At 38.6% G+C, this 16717-nt stretch overlaps 2 protein-coding genes across 2 annotated transcripts; one reads left to right on the plus strand and one right to left on the minus strand.

Moving 5' to 3' along the window:
* The first annotated feature begins 1559 nt into the window (after positions 1–1559).
* LOC104442239 (glutathione S-transferase 2) lies at positions 1560–6502 on the plus strand. Its single transcript, XM_010055592.3, has 11 exons — positions 1560–1653; positions 1709–2016; positions 2121–2223; positions 2397–2453; positions 2638–2723; positions 2963–3034; positions 3296–3349; positions 3447–3522; positions 4490–4551; positions 5188–5247; positions 6016–6502. Exons 2-11 carry the CDS (start codon positions 1999–2001, stop codon positions 6112–6114), a joined length of 687 nt encoding a protein of 228 aa, XP_010053894.2. The 5' UTR covers positions 1560–1653; positions 1709–1998; the 3' UTR covers positions 6115–6502.
* A 556-nt stretch (positions 6503–7058) lies between these two features.
* On the minus strand, positions 7059–16010 carry LOC104442240 (transducin beta-like protein 2). The gene is made up of 10 exons (XM_010055593.3): positions 15683–16010; positions 15015–15120; positions 13719–13779; positions 13352–13647; positions 12242–12381; positions 11242–11316; positions 9969–10059; positions 8863–9066; positions 8038–8082; positions 7059–7595 (listed from the first exon to the last, which is right to left on the minus strand). The coding sequence occupies exons 1-10, from the start codon at positions 15896–15898 to the stop codon at positions 7513–7515; spliced, it is 1317 nt and encodes a 438-aa protein (XP_010053895.2). The 5' UTR covers positions 15899–16010; the 3' UTR covers positions 7059–7512.
* Between the last annotated feature and the right edge of the window lie 707 nt (positions 16011–16717).

Genomic DNA, 16717 nt, shown 5'->3' on the forward strand with positions numbered 1-16717 from the left:
GTTAAGAATATATTAAGCTATAGCCAACTATACAAAAATCCGGTGCCAAAAACTTTCACTCAAAGTGCAAAAGCAAAATGAGTGGAAGGGAGCTGAAGTAAAAAAACCAGAAGGAACAAAAAAACAAAGAAGCCGAAACAGACCGGCAAAACAAAGGAAACCGCCACCAAAGCAAAACAAAAAACAGTTAGCAAAGGCAGCACGAGGCGGCAAAAAGGCGAGGCCACAAACTCGGTAGGAACAATAGCAATTGACCCACCCTAGCAGAAGACGGAGAGCAAAACGTCTTAAGGAATCAGTGCCACTAAGGAGGAAGGCCAGGCCCGCCAACAAATATAGAAGGGTCAAAGCCCCACCCTTGTTGAAGACGCCTGTTTCGAAAGTTGTATGGCACGTTGTTGAAGGTCAACACTTTGTCTTTAACAACTATGATTCTTCAAAGTCGAAACCACAAGTGCTTCACCCCGGAAAAGGATACTATTTCTTTTCTACCAAATTAAATGGCACATGGCCCCAAAAGAGAACCAAGCAATGGAATGGAAAAAATCCTTACCAAACAAAAAAATTCAAAGCCCAAAGGAGACTTTCCGTCCAAGATCTATTACACCATGGAAGATTACATCTACCGGCCCAGGAAAAAAAAAATAATAGTCGTCGAGAAGGGACAAGCAAAGTAGAGATGGTCGATAGAGTCTCGAGTGACATTGCAAAAGGCGCAAACTTCATAGTCAATTCTACCATAAAAAAAGGAGGAAAACCTGCATTGGTAGGCGATTCCTAGTGATCAACCATAGGTGGCATATTTTTGTTGTTAGAGAAAGGGTCCATTAGTGGAGCAATTGAAGGACATCTATCAACTATTCAAAAAATTTAAGCAGTTAGATAAAAATGTAATTTAAAATTTTAATATGCTATCATCCTTCACGATTAGTGTGGTCTTTTATGTCTAATACTAAGTGTGGACATCTTTATTAAATAGAAAATTGGGGCCTGGAAAAATAGGACCTCCTACTCTTATATTATATAGAAAACAAAGAATTCAATAGTGATAACATCACTTATAATTATAGTGGAAGTTAAAGATAAAATATAACAATTTGATCCACATGGAAATTGAATAAAAAAACAAATTAGAAGAAATCTTCAAATAATCAACTTTGAATACTTTGCTTAACGTGTTATCTTCACACTAACTTATAAAAGATTATGTACCATGACCATTTTGATTTTTCACTCTTTGATTTGTTACTTCAATATTGTAGACCAAAAAAAATTATTAAAAAAAAAAAGGTCATTGACATTTAGACACTATGATTCAATCAATATTGACGATAGGTGCACATAAGCGCTATTTTTCTTTCTTTCTTTTTTTTTTGGGTCAGACACATAAGCACTGATTTAATTAATTGAATTGATAACTATTGACATAGTGGTCGTAATCATTATTCCACGTCATCACTAATCACATTAAGGAATTTAAAAGTGAGGAAATGAGATTGTGTGATGGAAAATTGATTAAGATATGCAGTAGTCCTCAGTTAAGGAAATTAAAAGTTAGGAAATGAGATTGTGTGGTTGAAAATTGATGAAGACATGCAGTTGAATACCTTCATCATCTTATTCTCTCTCTCTCTCAATCAAGCGATCAAAAAGGTATTTTTTTTATATGTACTTTTTTGGGAGAGGCATCTTATTTTATCATTTGCAGGGCCTTGTTTTGTGCTCATGCCCGAGTTCGGAGATCGGACAGAACACGAGCTCTGGCAAATCGCATTAAAAACAGAGCCACCTCTGCTCTGTCTCTGGCTGAGCTCGAGCCCGCCGTTCTCCGCATGGACCATTGCTTGACGTGGAATTAAGGGGTCAACGCTCCATCCTCAATTACTAGACCTCCGTATGATCGTGTGAAGTGAGGATACATCTGCAAGACAAGACCCTGAAGCCAAGAACTCTCTGCTCTGCTTCACCGTCATCTCCTTGATCATCACTCTCAATCTCATGGACACCCACAATCAGGTCTCGCATCTGCGCTCGAAATCTTCCCCTGAGAGCACTCTCCCTTTTGGAAATGCAAATGAACTCTTCGATCTTGGGGTTTTCTGTTCACTGTTCCTTTTCAGGAGAAAGCTGGTGATGAGTCATTGGAACCCCCGAAGCTCGTTTTGTATTCCAATTGGCAGAGTTCTTGTTCTTGGCGCGTGCGCTTCGCGCTGAATCTTAAAGGTCCAAATTTCCAGTTCCTTTCTCTTTTCTTTTTCCGCTGGTTCTGGCATTATGATAAACCAGATGTTGAGCTTACAATCTGAAAGTAACCCTTGAAGTTTGCACCTGAAACGATGTTAAAAAGACCTTTCTTTGGGTGATGTTTTTTAACTTTATTCTTGGTTGGTGTGTAGGGATCTCATATGAGTATAAAGCAGTGGATCTCAGGAAAGAAAAGCAATATACTGCTGGTAATTTCAGATCCTTCTTTTTAGTCATAGATCAAATTGTTCTCGAGATTTATGCAGGTACGCCTCGGAATGGCAATGGAAAGATTTTGTATGCATAATACCCGCTGGCACGATTACCTCAAGTCTGTGAAATCTAGTGAAATATTCTCTAGCTCTGATCGAAGTTGTGTGCTTGATTTTGCAGAATTTGACAAGTTAAATCCTATGCATTTGGTTCCGGCGTTAGTCGACGGAGATTTCGTGGTTTCAGATTCTTATGCAATTTTGCTGGTGGGTGTTATTTAGGCTATGCAGCAGAGTTTGCAATAAATAAGAGTTGGATGGACACGTAACTTAAAATACCAATACGTATGAGGTCATCATTTAGGAGCCTTGAGTAGAAGCTCCCTAGCTCCTTTTTCGACTCAATGCATAGTTTCATGGCCCTTTTGCTTGATTTGATCAGTTTGATTAATTTGAGTGCATTTCGATTTTGATTTTTTGCTAAAGCACGTCTTATCTTTGTTCAGTATTTGGAAGAAAAGTATCCTCAGAAGGCTTTGTTACCTCATGATCGTCGATTGAAAGCTCTCAACCTCCAGGTCTCTTTTTTTCTTCTTTTTTTTATGCACTTTCCATTCCTTTAAAGCTGAAGTTTCCCACAGATTTTGATGATCATTTACATGAAATTTCTGAGTTTTTGCTGAATTACGCATGATCAAAGCTGATTAGATGAGATCTTCCATTGTAGTGCTCTTCATTCCCCTATCCTCTCTGCTTTGTCACTTCACAACAGAGTCTAGGTTCAATTTGGTGGGTGTTTTCAGTAGAAAAACAACTGGCGTTGTCATTTGTTTTGGCAGGCTGCAAGTATAATCAGCTCGAGCATACAGCCTCTTCAGATGCTGAATGTGCTGGTATAGTCCTGTTTGTAATGCTTTCTCTTCAGATGCTGAATGTGCTGAATGTGCTGGTATAGTCCTGCCTGTGAGATGCATTCTTTCTTTTCTGCAGAAGTACATTGAGGAGAAAGCTGGCCCTGAAGAGAGGCTATCATGGGCTCAATATGCAATAGAGAGAGGTTTCCAAGGTAAAAGTCTCATTAGGACTGTACAAAGTGGTCTCTGGAACTAACAAGGAAAGCATAAGATGATTCATTTGATTCAAAACATATGCTAAGTCCAAGGACTGTTAATTCTTAACTTGAGGAACACTGGGCTACGCTTGTAGTTCCCCTGTACCAAAGCATTAGTAATCACTTGGGCGTAATCAGAGTCCACCTTCCGTTAGGAATGAAGCACATTTTGAGCACACGGTCCAAAACATGATTTTCGAGTTGCTCACAGAACATAGAAATTACTTTTTTGACGCTTGATTGAATAAGCAACGGCAATGATAACAGATACCTTTGGTTCATCAACATTAGCAGTAGAGGCTCACCCATCTTTGGCTTGTCTTCTCCTTGTAGTAATCTTATCAGTCTCTCTGCTTATGTTTACTATGGTTGAAGCAAGCCTTTGACAAAATGAATATAGCACGGTTTAAATGATGGCATTGTTTAATTCTGTCACGTACCCTCATTCCAAAAATTGGGAGTCTTGTAGTTTTTGTATATAGAAACAACGGTACTTTGACCGCCATTATTGAACACCAACTAAAATGAATGCTAGGCACTCCTTTGAGGCTAAACAATCACAAGATCATGAGGGAAAGCAGCTTCAAATTAAACATGAATATCGTATGACTTTTACCATACATAATTGCAATGAGATTTTCACATTGGCGAGGCATACTTATCAGGTCAGAAATTTTGAAATCCAACCTGAAAGAGAAATAAGAAAACGTAGGACCGTCTAGTTTGGCACGGCTCCTGGAAGAGAAGAAAAACTCAATGGCTAGACATGTTCATAATGATTCTGGTCATGAACCTATCTTCTTTGCATCTTCTATCGTGTTGTAGTCTAATAAAGTATCAATGGATATTAGCAACATATACTTGTATACCAAGTTGAAGATGTTTCTTAGCTGTGAATAAGACCAGTTTCCTCCATGTACAGCTCTCGAGAAGTTGCTCGAAAATGTTGCGACCAGATATGCCACTGGGGATGAAGTGTGCTTGGTTTGCTTCTGAATCTTAACATCTCATCTTTCCTCTCTTTTCTGTTTGATTGTTGTGTCTATTAATCTCTACACCAATGCAATGAACTCAAAAGTATCTAAATGAAACGACATTAGTTTGACCAATTAGCACAGTGTATATACTTCGTAACATATATACTTCGTAACATGTATATTGGACTTGTAAATGTAATTGTCAATTGTCAAAAAGTGCTAATGAGACAAGGTAGCTAGCAATTGCCGCCCTGCCATTCTATTAGTTCGTGTGTCCCGCTAGAAGTATGATTTTTTACTCGATATTGTTAATCTTAGCTTGCCATTCGTGCTGGGGGCCATCTTCATACATGAACTGCATCTTGATTTCCCTCTTCCCACTTCAACTCAACAATTGATTCGTTTTTTGTTTTTGCATTTGGGACTTGGATTCCCATATGAAATGCAAGCGGGGTAAACTCGTCAAAATGACGCATGAGAAGATTAGAATAATTTGTACGTGTATCCCTTGTTCTAAAGCCCTTCTTTTTGAAGCAGTGACTGGACTTAAATGTTGTAAATGTCGTGAATCCCATGTTTCTGATTTTCCTTTATCACCCTTCAGTGAATGCAGTATTAACAACCTGAGATGTACGTTGTGCAGGCTGATGTGTTTTTGGCCCCACAAATAGCTATTGCTACCTTGAGATTTCAGATCGACATGGTGAAGTTCTTTCCCTGTCTCTTTTTCCATGATCAGTTCATTTTGAGTTTGCTATTATGGTGTCTGTTTCTACCTTGGGTCCATTGGTATGTGCATTATTCTTTCCTGCAAATAGCGAAGCATCTTGGAAGAATCAGTGAAAGCATTCTCTTGCAAGGAAGAATTTTCTGCGAGTACTTAATGAGAAAATCATATACAATTCCCGCCTCAATTATGGTGCGGTTTCCATGGACAATTCCTTGGTTTTCAAAAGCTAAGTGAACACCCCTTTAAGATATGTTATATATACTTCTCTTTTATGAAGATAGCGAAGGCAGATCGATTCTGCTTAATGTTGGACAAGTATGTTGGTGCCACCTCTTTAGAAGATCTTGTTTTTTGGGGATAGTTGTCTCGCTGGGGGAACTTTCACATTGCAATTACCAAATAGGGGTATTAAGATCTTCAGATGAGAGGCCCTTTACTTCTCAATTCACAGTTCATCGTATGCGAACCTGCTGCCACGTATCGTAACTATAGATATGTCTCGCGAGCAAAAACATATGAAAATGTATTCATGGTGCACCTCGAGTCCGGGACATCTCTATGGTATGGCACTGCATGAGGGTTTTTGAATGATGCACATTCTGTATTGGAATGGTTAATGTCGGAGCTTTGTGATTCTCGAAACCCATCATTGGTGCCGGACTCCTGGATCGAGCATCCATGCATGTTGTCTTTACTTTTGATGCTTGAGAAGCCTAGCTGAGTCCGTATTCTTCGTTGCAGGCCAAGTTCCCTACTTTGAGGAGGATCCATGAATCGTACAAGACTTTGCCTGAATACGAAGCATCATCACCGGAACGTCAACCCGATGCCATGATCTGACATGGGTATCTCCTCTCCAATCTCAAAGTTGGAAGCCGAAAAGTCTCAGGTATCAGGCCGTGTGATGATTCTCATGGTCGAAAGTTCAACAAATTGCCAGCCTCATCTCCGCGAGGGTCGTTCTCTCACTTTTCATTGCCCCGTCCGTGCCATGTCATGTGAGTCGACTGTAATCATCTGTAATAGTGACTTAACCATTTTTTTATGCCTCAAGGGTATGCACGGTGCTTCTCCTTGCATTTTCAGTGGGTCGTGCACCGATGTTTAGAGGTTTTCTTTTGAATTCTCACCAAGGTTCCCGTTCTAAATAAGACAGGGTTGTATTGTTTCTTTGCAAATCTCCGCATTTTGCTGTCAATTGATGGATACGTGCTTTGATTGGGATAAACTACTGTGTACTTTCAGAGCGGCAGGTCTCTCCAGTGCGCTCAGAATCTTGCGATCCACTTCACTTCACGTGAAAAGATGAACTTGTTAATCTATAACTCCCAATCTATTCGGAGGTCTACATCGACTCCATGGCCTAACCTCAAATACATTCTCCAGTAAGTGCCCGATCCCAATGCTCACCAGTCCAATCTCTCTTCAACCTTTCATCACGTTCGAAATTTACATCCCGTAGAAAGAAAATGCAATTCTTTACTCGATCTCTTAGGAACCATGATGTTGCTAAATTTCTTTCTTCCTAGGATTAAGTTCGCTTCTCTACAACACTAGGCTCATCATGAAGAACGACCAGTTTTGACGATCACATGTGCAACAACATATCGTGGTCAGCTTGAATTAATTAACCGATACAGTCAAGCATATAGACTCTAGTGTTCTACAGAATGATTGTTCAGATTAGCCAATGCGCATCCGCATAGGTTCGTCCTCCCACTCTGAGGCTGACTAACTTAGTAGAATATGGTGCTTCAGCCACACAAGCAAATTTGAAAGTGTAATAGCCTGTCCCAAAAAGCAAGCAAATTAAAAGGAAAAGCACTTGATTGAGCCGTCCAGATCAGTCCGGCTCAGATAGATTATACTGGGTCATCGCCTCGCAGTTCAGCCACCATCTCAACAACAACCTTCTCAATATCCCTCCAAAGAGAAGACAAATAAACAGAAGGAATACAGAAAACTCTTCCTGTTGGATTCTGCATTAGGCCAAGTTTATCGGCAAAATTTTTTAAGGAAAGGCTAACAACGTCGAAGTATGAACTGTATGTCCGGATGCTGTCAGAATGGACAGTGTTGGAACGTTCCATAGGACACTCTGAGGCTTTCTTGTGAAGAGTGACAGTGGCTCAGATATAATTTAGAACCCCATAATGCATCTCAAATGGCAAAGCGTATTCGTAGGAGCAAGCTTCACATTGTTCTGATGCTGAATTTCAGCCTCCTGTATTAACTCATCTATGAGGGAAGTGGTGGGGCTGCCCAAAGCTTCACTTTTTTATCAACACTGGCCGTCGCCAAAACATTAACTTTTTTATCGCCTGTGAGAGAGAGAGAGAGAGAATTTTAAAAATAAAGAAAAAGAAAGAGCCGATTATAAGCATATCCATGCATATGCAAGTGCAGGGATATATGCATGGATAGAAAACAGCGAAAAAGTTGCAGCAATTCTATGCTCTGGTCAAGGAAGTTCATAAAAATAAAATAAAAACAGGCGACTAAAAGCATCTCTATCCATGCATAGAGAATTGAAGAAAAGTTAAAGCAATTCTATGCTCTGGTCAAGATAAGGATGGATTGTTCCATCTCTCTCTCTCTCTCTCTCTCTCTCATCACATGCAGGCCTCAGTATGGTGGGGCAACGTGCTTTTCTAACAAGTGAAATTACTTTTAAAATGCTGCATCATGCGAAGTGCAGGCTCCAGTTTCCACAGATCCATTCACAATAAAGAACAGTGCTTAGTGACGTCGATATAATTTTACCTGTTGGAATACTCTGTGGTGCCCAGGACATGCAAGTGATGTCACCTGCATTTAGGTATAATTGTGAGTGAAATTACAAAACATTGCCACACTGAAGAACTGTCAAACTCAACTAGGAATGCTGATTAAGTCCATTAGTAGCCACTGAAGATAATAGAGAATAAAGATTGGTTGCTGCATATAAAATCTTAGAAGGGGAAATATGATCATTAATTGACTAGTCTTATCATTTTGAAGAAAGGATTGCCATTGCCCTTTATGATTCCAGGGCCATGAGTAAAGTAACAGTTTTCATTTCTTTCATTTTTTGTGATAAAAAGGAAAAGGCGGATGAGAAAAATGCACAGGGGCTAAAGCTAAAGCCCCAAATAACTATCTCATTTTCAATCACACTACCCATGCAGTCTTGCAATATTTCTATGTTCCAATCCAAATCTCAATGAAAACGGAAGAAAGTAGAATATAATGCTATCAGTTCACATTACAGGGTTTTTAGTATAATTAATCGTATGTGTAAGCAAGAAAATAAACTATGTGGCCTTTAAATTTTTCCATTTTCTGTTTGGAGAATGGGGGGATGGGGTTGGTTACGGTGAAAATATGGTGGTGATCTCCAACTAATTCCATTGACTAGTCTTGTCATTCCATCCACATTTTAAAATTGCTTCACAAATACATCAACAATGTGAAGCCATACATAAAGAAGTTCTGGCATCTAGAGAACCAACATCAATCATTTAACTGTACCATAAAACTTCATGCATCACTTATTGAAGATCAAAAATGGGGAAAAGCCTCATGGAAACGTTACTGGCTGGGGCATACCGTCATGAGCTTTTTCAGCTGTGTCCAAAACCTTTCCAGTTTCAATGCACAGCCACTGCAACATTGAACCATGGGTTGCTGCCAGTATCTTTCCATCAGGGGATAGACTGAGGCGCTCATAGTGTAAAGTAGTACCACTTGAATCTTGCAATGGGATTGGAAACACCTTTAAAGTCTTCGTATCCTCATCAAGGTGGTATCGAACTTCAAGGAATAAAGAAAGAAATTTCAGAACTAAGAAGTAGGAATTTGAAAAATACTACAACAAAGAAATGCGATAAAGCCTGCAAGATATTATTAGCATCTCAGTTAACCGAAAGGAAATAAAGATATCAAGGAAACTCGATACCTAGTGTATATCATATTTCTCAATCAACAAATGCTCTCTTTAGTAGATAAGAAGTTAACTTAGAGAAATATCACCTTCAATGACTCCAGGCAAAATACAAAAGTAAAACTCCATCAGTTCATCATAATTCTATCCTCAAATATTATATTAGTTGTTTTCCCCCAAAGGCTCTTTAACATATGGATATGCTAGTAATTTGCACTTGTGAAGGCTCAGACTAAAAAAAATAGTAGACTAAAATCTGCCCATTTCTTCCCTCCTTTTCATTCTGTGAGTCCCTGAACCCAAACTGAAACATTCAATTTCTATAGAAATTGGTGACAGGTGAATTTAATCTAATGAGAGACTAGCACTGACTATACAGTATAAACCCCCTTCCAGAATTGTTAATAAATTGCAGCTAGTTATGTTTTGACGATAAGCCTAGAAAGCCTTTGATTCTTTGTGCAGTACACAAATTATAACTTTGAGCATGTACCCATACTTCAATATTGAATCAACTCACTATACCATTCAGGATGCATAGGAGACATGAGAGAGCCACTTCTGCCCCACTACAGCATACTAATTACAAATAAATAAATAAATAAATAAAGGCAATCAATCCAACAAGCAGAAAAAGCAAGTAAGCAACTTTGATATCTCCATTTCCTTGTGCTTTTTCAGCCTTGCCCAACCCCACCGCAACCAAAAAGCAGGGGATGTATTTGACCTAGCCTTAGAAATATGCAGTTAAACAGAATAGGATAGCACATACCGTTGATGTTCCAAATTCTTATAGAGCCATCCTTTGATGCTGTAACTATTTGTTCTGAGTTTGGAGTGAAGCATAACCAAGTCACTGCACTCTGAATATGAAAAAAGGAATTTAAGAAATGAAAGTAAGTCCTTTAGGTATTAAAACATTATCATGACAAAGCACAATTACCACAGGAAATTAGGAGTCTTAACAAGAAAATATAGCTATCTGAAAAACTATAATAAAATCTGAATCCAAGAAAACTTTGAAACAAGAAAAGTTAAAACAATGGGAAGTCCAATACCTCTTCCTAAGAAAACGGATTTCTCATACCTTGCCAAACCTGTCCGTCAAAAACCTTAAACCTGACCCATATTAACTCTTTCGACTTTTGACATGAATCTATTCTTCTAAATGTGGGAATTTCTTTCAACCATAGGTTTTTCTTTATGAAGGAAATGATGCTTCAGGAGTTGTTGCTATGCTACAACTTCAACAAAACCTCTAAATCATCAAAAAGAGAGAAAAAGGTGCAAGACAATTATAGTTGGATATCGCTTGCATATTGTGGGAGTTTAAAACAAATGTCAATTCCAACATGAATGGAGCATAGCTCAAGAAATTGTTAAGCATCAAGCCAAGGTGGGATATGTGAATGTTGTGCTCATCAAATCCTATGGATAACTCAATCTGAGAGGCAAGGAGAAATCTGAAAGGAGACTTGTTTAGGGTCAATGGCTATACATAATGCCATCAGAAATCGAAGCCACCAACATAGATCAGGCAAGGTGGTTTCTCTTGTTCCTTGGCAATATGGATGGCAAATTATATGCTTTCAGGGTTTTGTCATCCCAAGTTACATGTTTAAAGGTAAAAAGGTTGAACAAAACTCTGCCTGGTCAATGGAATTTCTTTTGATGCCAAATCCAGTCACGTTGGATTCAATGCTTAAACTGAGTCAAAACCTGTTTTTGACCAATTCATGGTCCCAACAAAATGAAATGGCATTGAAACAGGTAGCCAGCCAGTCGGGTCCAGTTTTAAAACACACAACATAAATATTTACACACCCTACACATGCTAACATGGTTATTCCTTACTAAAAGACATGACACTAATAAAATTATCATTCCTGTACTCAAGTTATGCTTAATTTGGATTTCTCCACAAAGATTATAAGCAAAAGATATGCATCTTAATTCACAGCAGCATGAATAAAACAGAAAATTGAATGAAGAAGACACTTGGCCAAATATAACCAAAGTAGGAAAACATTCATGAAGTTATTGACCTTGTGTCCCTTAAGCTGCATGACTTTTGTAACTCCCTTCACAGAACCATCTTTTGAGTAAACAATCTCCCAGACCTGCCAAAACATATGCACTGGGTAAACATAACAAGAAGCATAAGACTGTCCCATGCATGGCCACATGTATCACAACAGAGTGACGGATTATCTGCCTAATTTAAAAAATGAATCCAAGTTTTTCAAAAAAGGAAGCAAACAAAAGAAGTGGAGTGGTGCTTGTAAACAGAGACTCTTATGAAGGCCTGAGCCTCAATCTGTTTCTCAGTCACATGTTCACCAAACACAAGAACACTAGGAATTCTGTTGAGATAAAGAAGATACCATGTTGTCTAGTTCCTAGTAATGGCCGAGGGAATTAAACTTTTTGAATAGTGTAGATAGAGGTGGGGTGAGCACAAAGTTCTCATTTGCAATTACTCTCCCTATATTCAAGTTCTTTCAATCGACAGTGAGGAGGCTTTTGGGTGAGGGCCATCTTTTGATAGCTAAGCCCAAGGATCCGTTTCGTTCCAAATAAATTTTTGAGTTAATATCTCATCTTTGTCATATTAATGAATATTCTAAAAAAAAAATTAATATGAACATGGTGTGATTTTTTCATAAAGATGCTTGTAAATTGGTTTTGATTTGCAAAATTGTAGCTCTTCAGTCTTCTTCATATATATGATATAAGATCAACGAGACATGAATATATTTTATGAGATTTCTACTTTGACATTTATTCATAAAAACAAAGTTGCTTGATATTTCAATTCAAATACAGTAAAAAAATGAAGGTCTGTAATTTGCTTATAAGAAATATTCCTATCAAACAGCGGTAGAAGATGAAATAATTGCACATCATTCATTGCATGGACAATATGCTTATTAGACACCAAACTAAAAACGATTTGATAGACTGCAGCCACTATCAGACATAATCCAGATATAACATTGAAAAGAAGCACTATTTCAGCAGAAAAATGAATCAAGGAAGATTTACCTTAACATCAGCAGTAAAAGCAGCAGCAGCAATAAATCGCCCATTGGGTGAGATAGCAGACATAGTGTTTTTCAATTGATTTGTATCGACATTCCCCAAAATCTTCCCAGTTTTTGCATGCCAAATTATGATGTCAGTTCCTGGACATGATGCAAAAGATTACTGCAAAATACAAAAGTTTTTACAGCTTTAACACAATATGCTGACTGGCCATTGTCATGTTCCATCAAGACAGTCACTGCAACGACAAGAAACTACATTTGCTGGTCATTCTTATAATTCTGCTAATAGTAACGACTGAAATTAGCAGTCATCTTATAACTCAAATACAGTATTATGCAACACCTATTTAGTGGTTGTATGAATTTTGAAGCTCCTTCCAAAAAATTCAGAGATGTTAGAAACACAGACAGCCTCTTTGGCAATAGAAGGTTGAAAAAGAGAGGAGAAAGGACCACATAGATGAAGCAGAAAAGAGGCAACATGAAACCAGTCAAAAATTAGCCAGAAAAAAAATGAAATTCAAGCTCTGGCAATTTATCCCAAAGACTACTGTTTATACAGCTTCAACTTCCTCCAAGAGGAAGTCTGAAAGATTAGAAGGCATTCAGTTGCACTCATCCCATGTAAAAATATATTACGACAAAAAGGGTGCTATAGAGACCACAATAAAGGCACAATGTTTCATATTCCAATATCAATTCCTTCATGTAACCTGACATAATTATTTTTCATATCACTGATCAAACTATGAAAATATGAGTTATATCTGGAAAATTTGCATTGAAATATTAATAACTACACTAGCTTGCATAAAAAATTGTTTTTGCATCAATTCAAAGCCCAGAAAGTTTGTCGTTTTCAATTTCCTTCACAAGCAGGCAACAACACTAGGGGGAAGATGATACAGTTTCTCTGCACAGCCAGTTGGAGTACATCAACTAATTGAACTCACACCAATCACCTTAACTTATGAAATCTCAATCTCAATATTCTACCTCAACTATCTTTACTAGATGCATGAACATTGGGCTATTTCAAAAGAAATTCGTGTTAAACAAACATAAGATTGAGCTAGTTTAGGACACATTTTGGAGATAAACTCCGTACCTTCTGAACAAGATGCAATTATTGTACTCCCATCACCGCTGTCATAATTTGCAGCAGCCCCAGAAAGGGTCAATATTGCTTTCTGCTCATGAACTTTGTGATGCTCCCACTTGATTTCAGGCATAGGTAGCTTAGTCTGCTGCTTATTGCTGTCCAAATTTGTAGGCTTCTCTTCTCCATACATGTACAGAGAACAACCAGACAAATGTTGAGATGCCACAATTACTGATGATACATCATCACCAAATGCAACAGCAGTTGGATGGCCTCCAGCAGGCAAGTTAATCCTCAGAAATCTGCAGATGAGAGTTGTCAAGTTAAAAAATAAACAATGTGATCAATCGCCGAGCTTGTGTGAGAGACATACTTGAAACTTTTGTTTGAAGCATCATCCAACTTGAACACCCTCACAACACCATCAGCACAAGCTGCATGTAAAAATAAGAGATGTATGAATCATATGTCACGTTAACAAAGCCAACCACTAGTATTCTGTTTAAACCACCGAGGATATCCTAAACAAGAATACCACATAAATTGAGGATGGATGGTGCATTCTCTTTCCAGCAAAGCAGAACAAAAAAATTCATCATTAATTGAGGACTAATTATCCAAGTCACCTTCTTCTGCATTTTCCTTTACAAATTTAGATGTACTCTTACACCTTCACGAAGCAAAACATAGGATAAATCTCAAAGTTCAAGGGCTCGTACTTTCATTTTCTGTCCACTTGAGACAGAGTTTATAACAAAAAAGAGCATCCTACACACAAGTAAAGTAATGAACGTCTACCGAATGACTTGTATCAGAATGCAATTTTTTACCCTGCTTAAAAGCAGCACTTTCAGATAAAGCACACAGAACCAATTTTACATTTTAGGCTCAACTGATTTAACGGAATATGAGCATATGAATAAGGATACTTAAAGATTTCCGCACCAAATTCCTCAATACATTTCACTCTTTTGTAGGTTGACCTCTCATATATCAACAAAAGAGCTAGTGCTATATTCAGTAAGAAGGCACAAATAGAATATAATGTTTCTCTCACTCTTCTCTTCACAGCAAGGCCCTGGCAGAGAGCTCTTCTAACATATCAACTGAAACAAGGCAATGCAAAGCCCATATTATTTCTACTTCTTTAAAGAATGACGGTTAGGTGATTGAGGTTATTTCATGGTCTACGATCTGCCAAGCTCGTTGCACTTCCTCAACATCAAATATCATGAATGGAATAACATTTACGTAGCATTCCAGAGCTTCTAATTGACTCCCTTCTTACCACTACTTAATGACCACTTGTTTCCTTGGGTCACAGGGAGATAATGAGATTCAAACCTTAGTTTCATTTTTTATAACCACCTTTCAACTAGCTTTCATCAACTAAGATCCACTTACATGCACTTCAAGAAATTCCATTTTTCTTGCATAAAGAAACAGTAAAAATCACTGAAGATAACATCAGAGTTGTTAATTAGCGTTCATTTAGTAAGGTGCAACACATAAAATATAGATGCTACTTCCATGCTAAGCAAAGAAATTCAAATATTTCAAGAGAAAACCAACCCACAGTATGATGCTTCAACCTTGAGGTCACATACTGCCAAATAATTTTCCGTGTTTATAGATATCATATCTTCCGGGGAAAGGAACCTCATCTTACCTGTTGCCAAACTTCGTCCATCAGAAGCGAAACATAGCCCTGTGACTGAATCCCCGTGACCTTTTAAAGTATTCAGATCCAAAGGATGATGCCTCTTGTTTTTATCCTACATTCCAGAATTATCCAGCAAATAAAATACACAAGCTAATATTGCATTGACAATAAAAGTTTAGCAACTTATCTAAAGAAAGACGACGAAAATTTTTCAAAAGGAGAGCAAAACTCAAACATTCCTTTGAACATTGCCTGGACACTCAAACTGCTGCATCAGAACATCGAAGTTGGTCCATCATTGACAGGTTCACTTTTTTTTTACACTCCAACCTCTCTTACCACTAGCATTACCATAAGCAGAAAAGAGCCAGCCAATGACGATTCAGAACGACTCAGTCATACTGCTCACAAGACATTTTCGTCACCCAAAGCTCCCAAATCAGCCCAATTGACTAGATTTAAACCACGCAATCAGGTCATCGTTTCTCAATTTCCACTCTTTGCATGTGAGAGCAATTCGATCTTCATCCGATCGAAGCACAAAGAAAGCACGACGCACATGCAAGTTCCCTAAACACTAATCTCTCCTTCACCAACGCTCCATTTCCATCCTGCAGCAGCGACAACCGAAAAACCTCCCGAAATAGCCGCGAAACGAAAGGAGCGGGTGGTACCTTATCGGCGCCGTGAGCATGGGACTTGGCGTGGACCTTCTTGGCGGCAGGCTGCGGCGGAGGCCGCGACGGGTTCTTGGGATGCGGCTGGAGGTCCGCCTCGGCCATGGCCACGACCTCGGATCTTCGCTTGCGGAAGTAATTGCCGAAGAAAACGAGGGCGATCGCGGCTCCGACCACGAGCGACAGCGCCGCGATCGCGACGGCGGAATCCATGCGCTCCTCGGCGGAGGAGGCGATCGATCGGGGAAACTTTCTCCGGCACCGACGAGATTTTGAGAGCAGATTCAGGTTCCGAGAGGTTTACTTTGCACCGAAGAAGACGATGCAAGAAAGTTCGAAGAGGTTTATGAATTTATATGGTTCAGGGATAATTGCACATTAGCCCCTGTACTATCGGATCAACTGCAATCCACCCCCTACCCTTTTGATTCTTCGGCGATCGACCCCCAACTAGTGGATGGGGTACTTTTTATGCGACCGTTATGCCATATGCTTGCAGCATGTGACGGAATGACCAGATCAAAAGCGAGATGCATAATACACGCTAAACAGGATGAGATTCATCGTGTGAGAGTAATGTTAGTTAGTCGGTTATATCATGTCAACATTATCACGTGACATAAACTTGTGTTTTTATGAAAGAGGCGCGTCATATGTAATGTAGGTAGTTATTGTGCGAAATAATCAAAAGATTCTTTTTTTTTTATTTTATAGGTGGATGAACTTCCGATGCACATAAAGTTTAATGTCATTTTTGGCCTTAGACCTCCCTTTCTTTACCCAACAAGAATCACATATCATTAAAAGCTTTCATGCAACGGTTTAAGCTATAAAAAAAAGGGATATTGACGGCTTTAAAATGTGTTTGGCAAATATCTCAATACATTTTTTAAAGCTAGTGTAGTAACAACAGTTATTGTGTTAAATTTTCTAGCTTAATTTGAGCATCATCATGATGATAATTTTACTTACGGGATTAGAACCCTTACCCAATGGCTCACCAGTTTTCTTCAATTTGTACACACTTGTGAT

Source organism: Eucalyptus grandis, chromosome 4, assembly GCF_016545825.1.
Source record: "Eucalyptus grandis isolate ANBG69807.140 chromosome 4, ASM1654582v1, whole genome shotgun sequence".
NCBI classification, from domain to species: domain Eukaryota; kingdom Viridiplantae; phylum Streptophyta; class Magnoliopsida; order Myrtales; family Myrtaceae; genus Eucalyptus; species Eucalyptus grandis.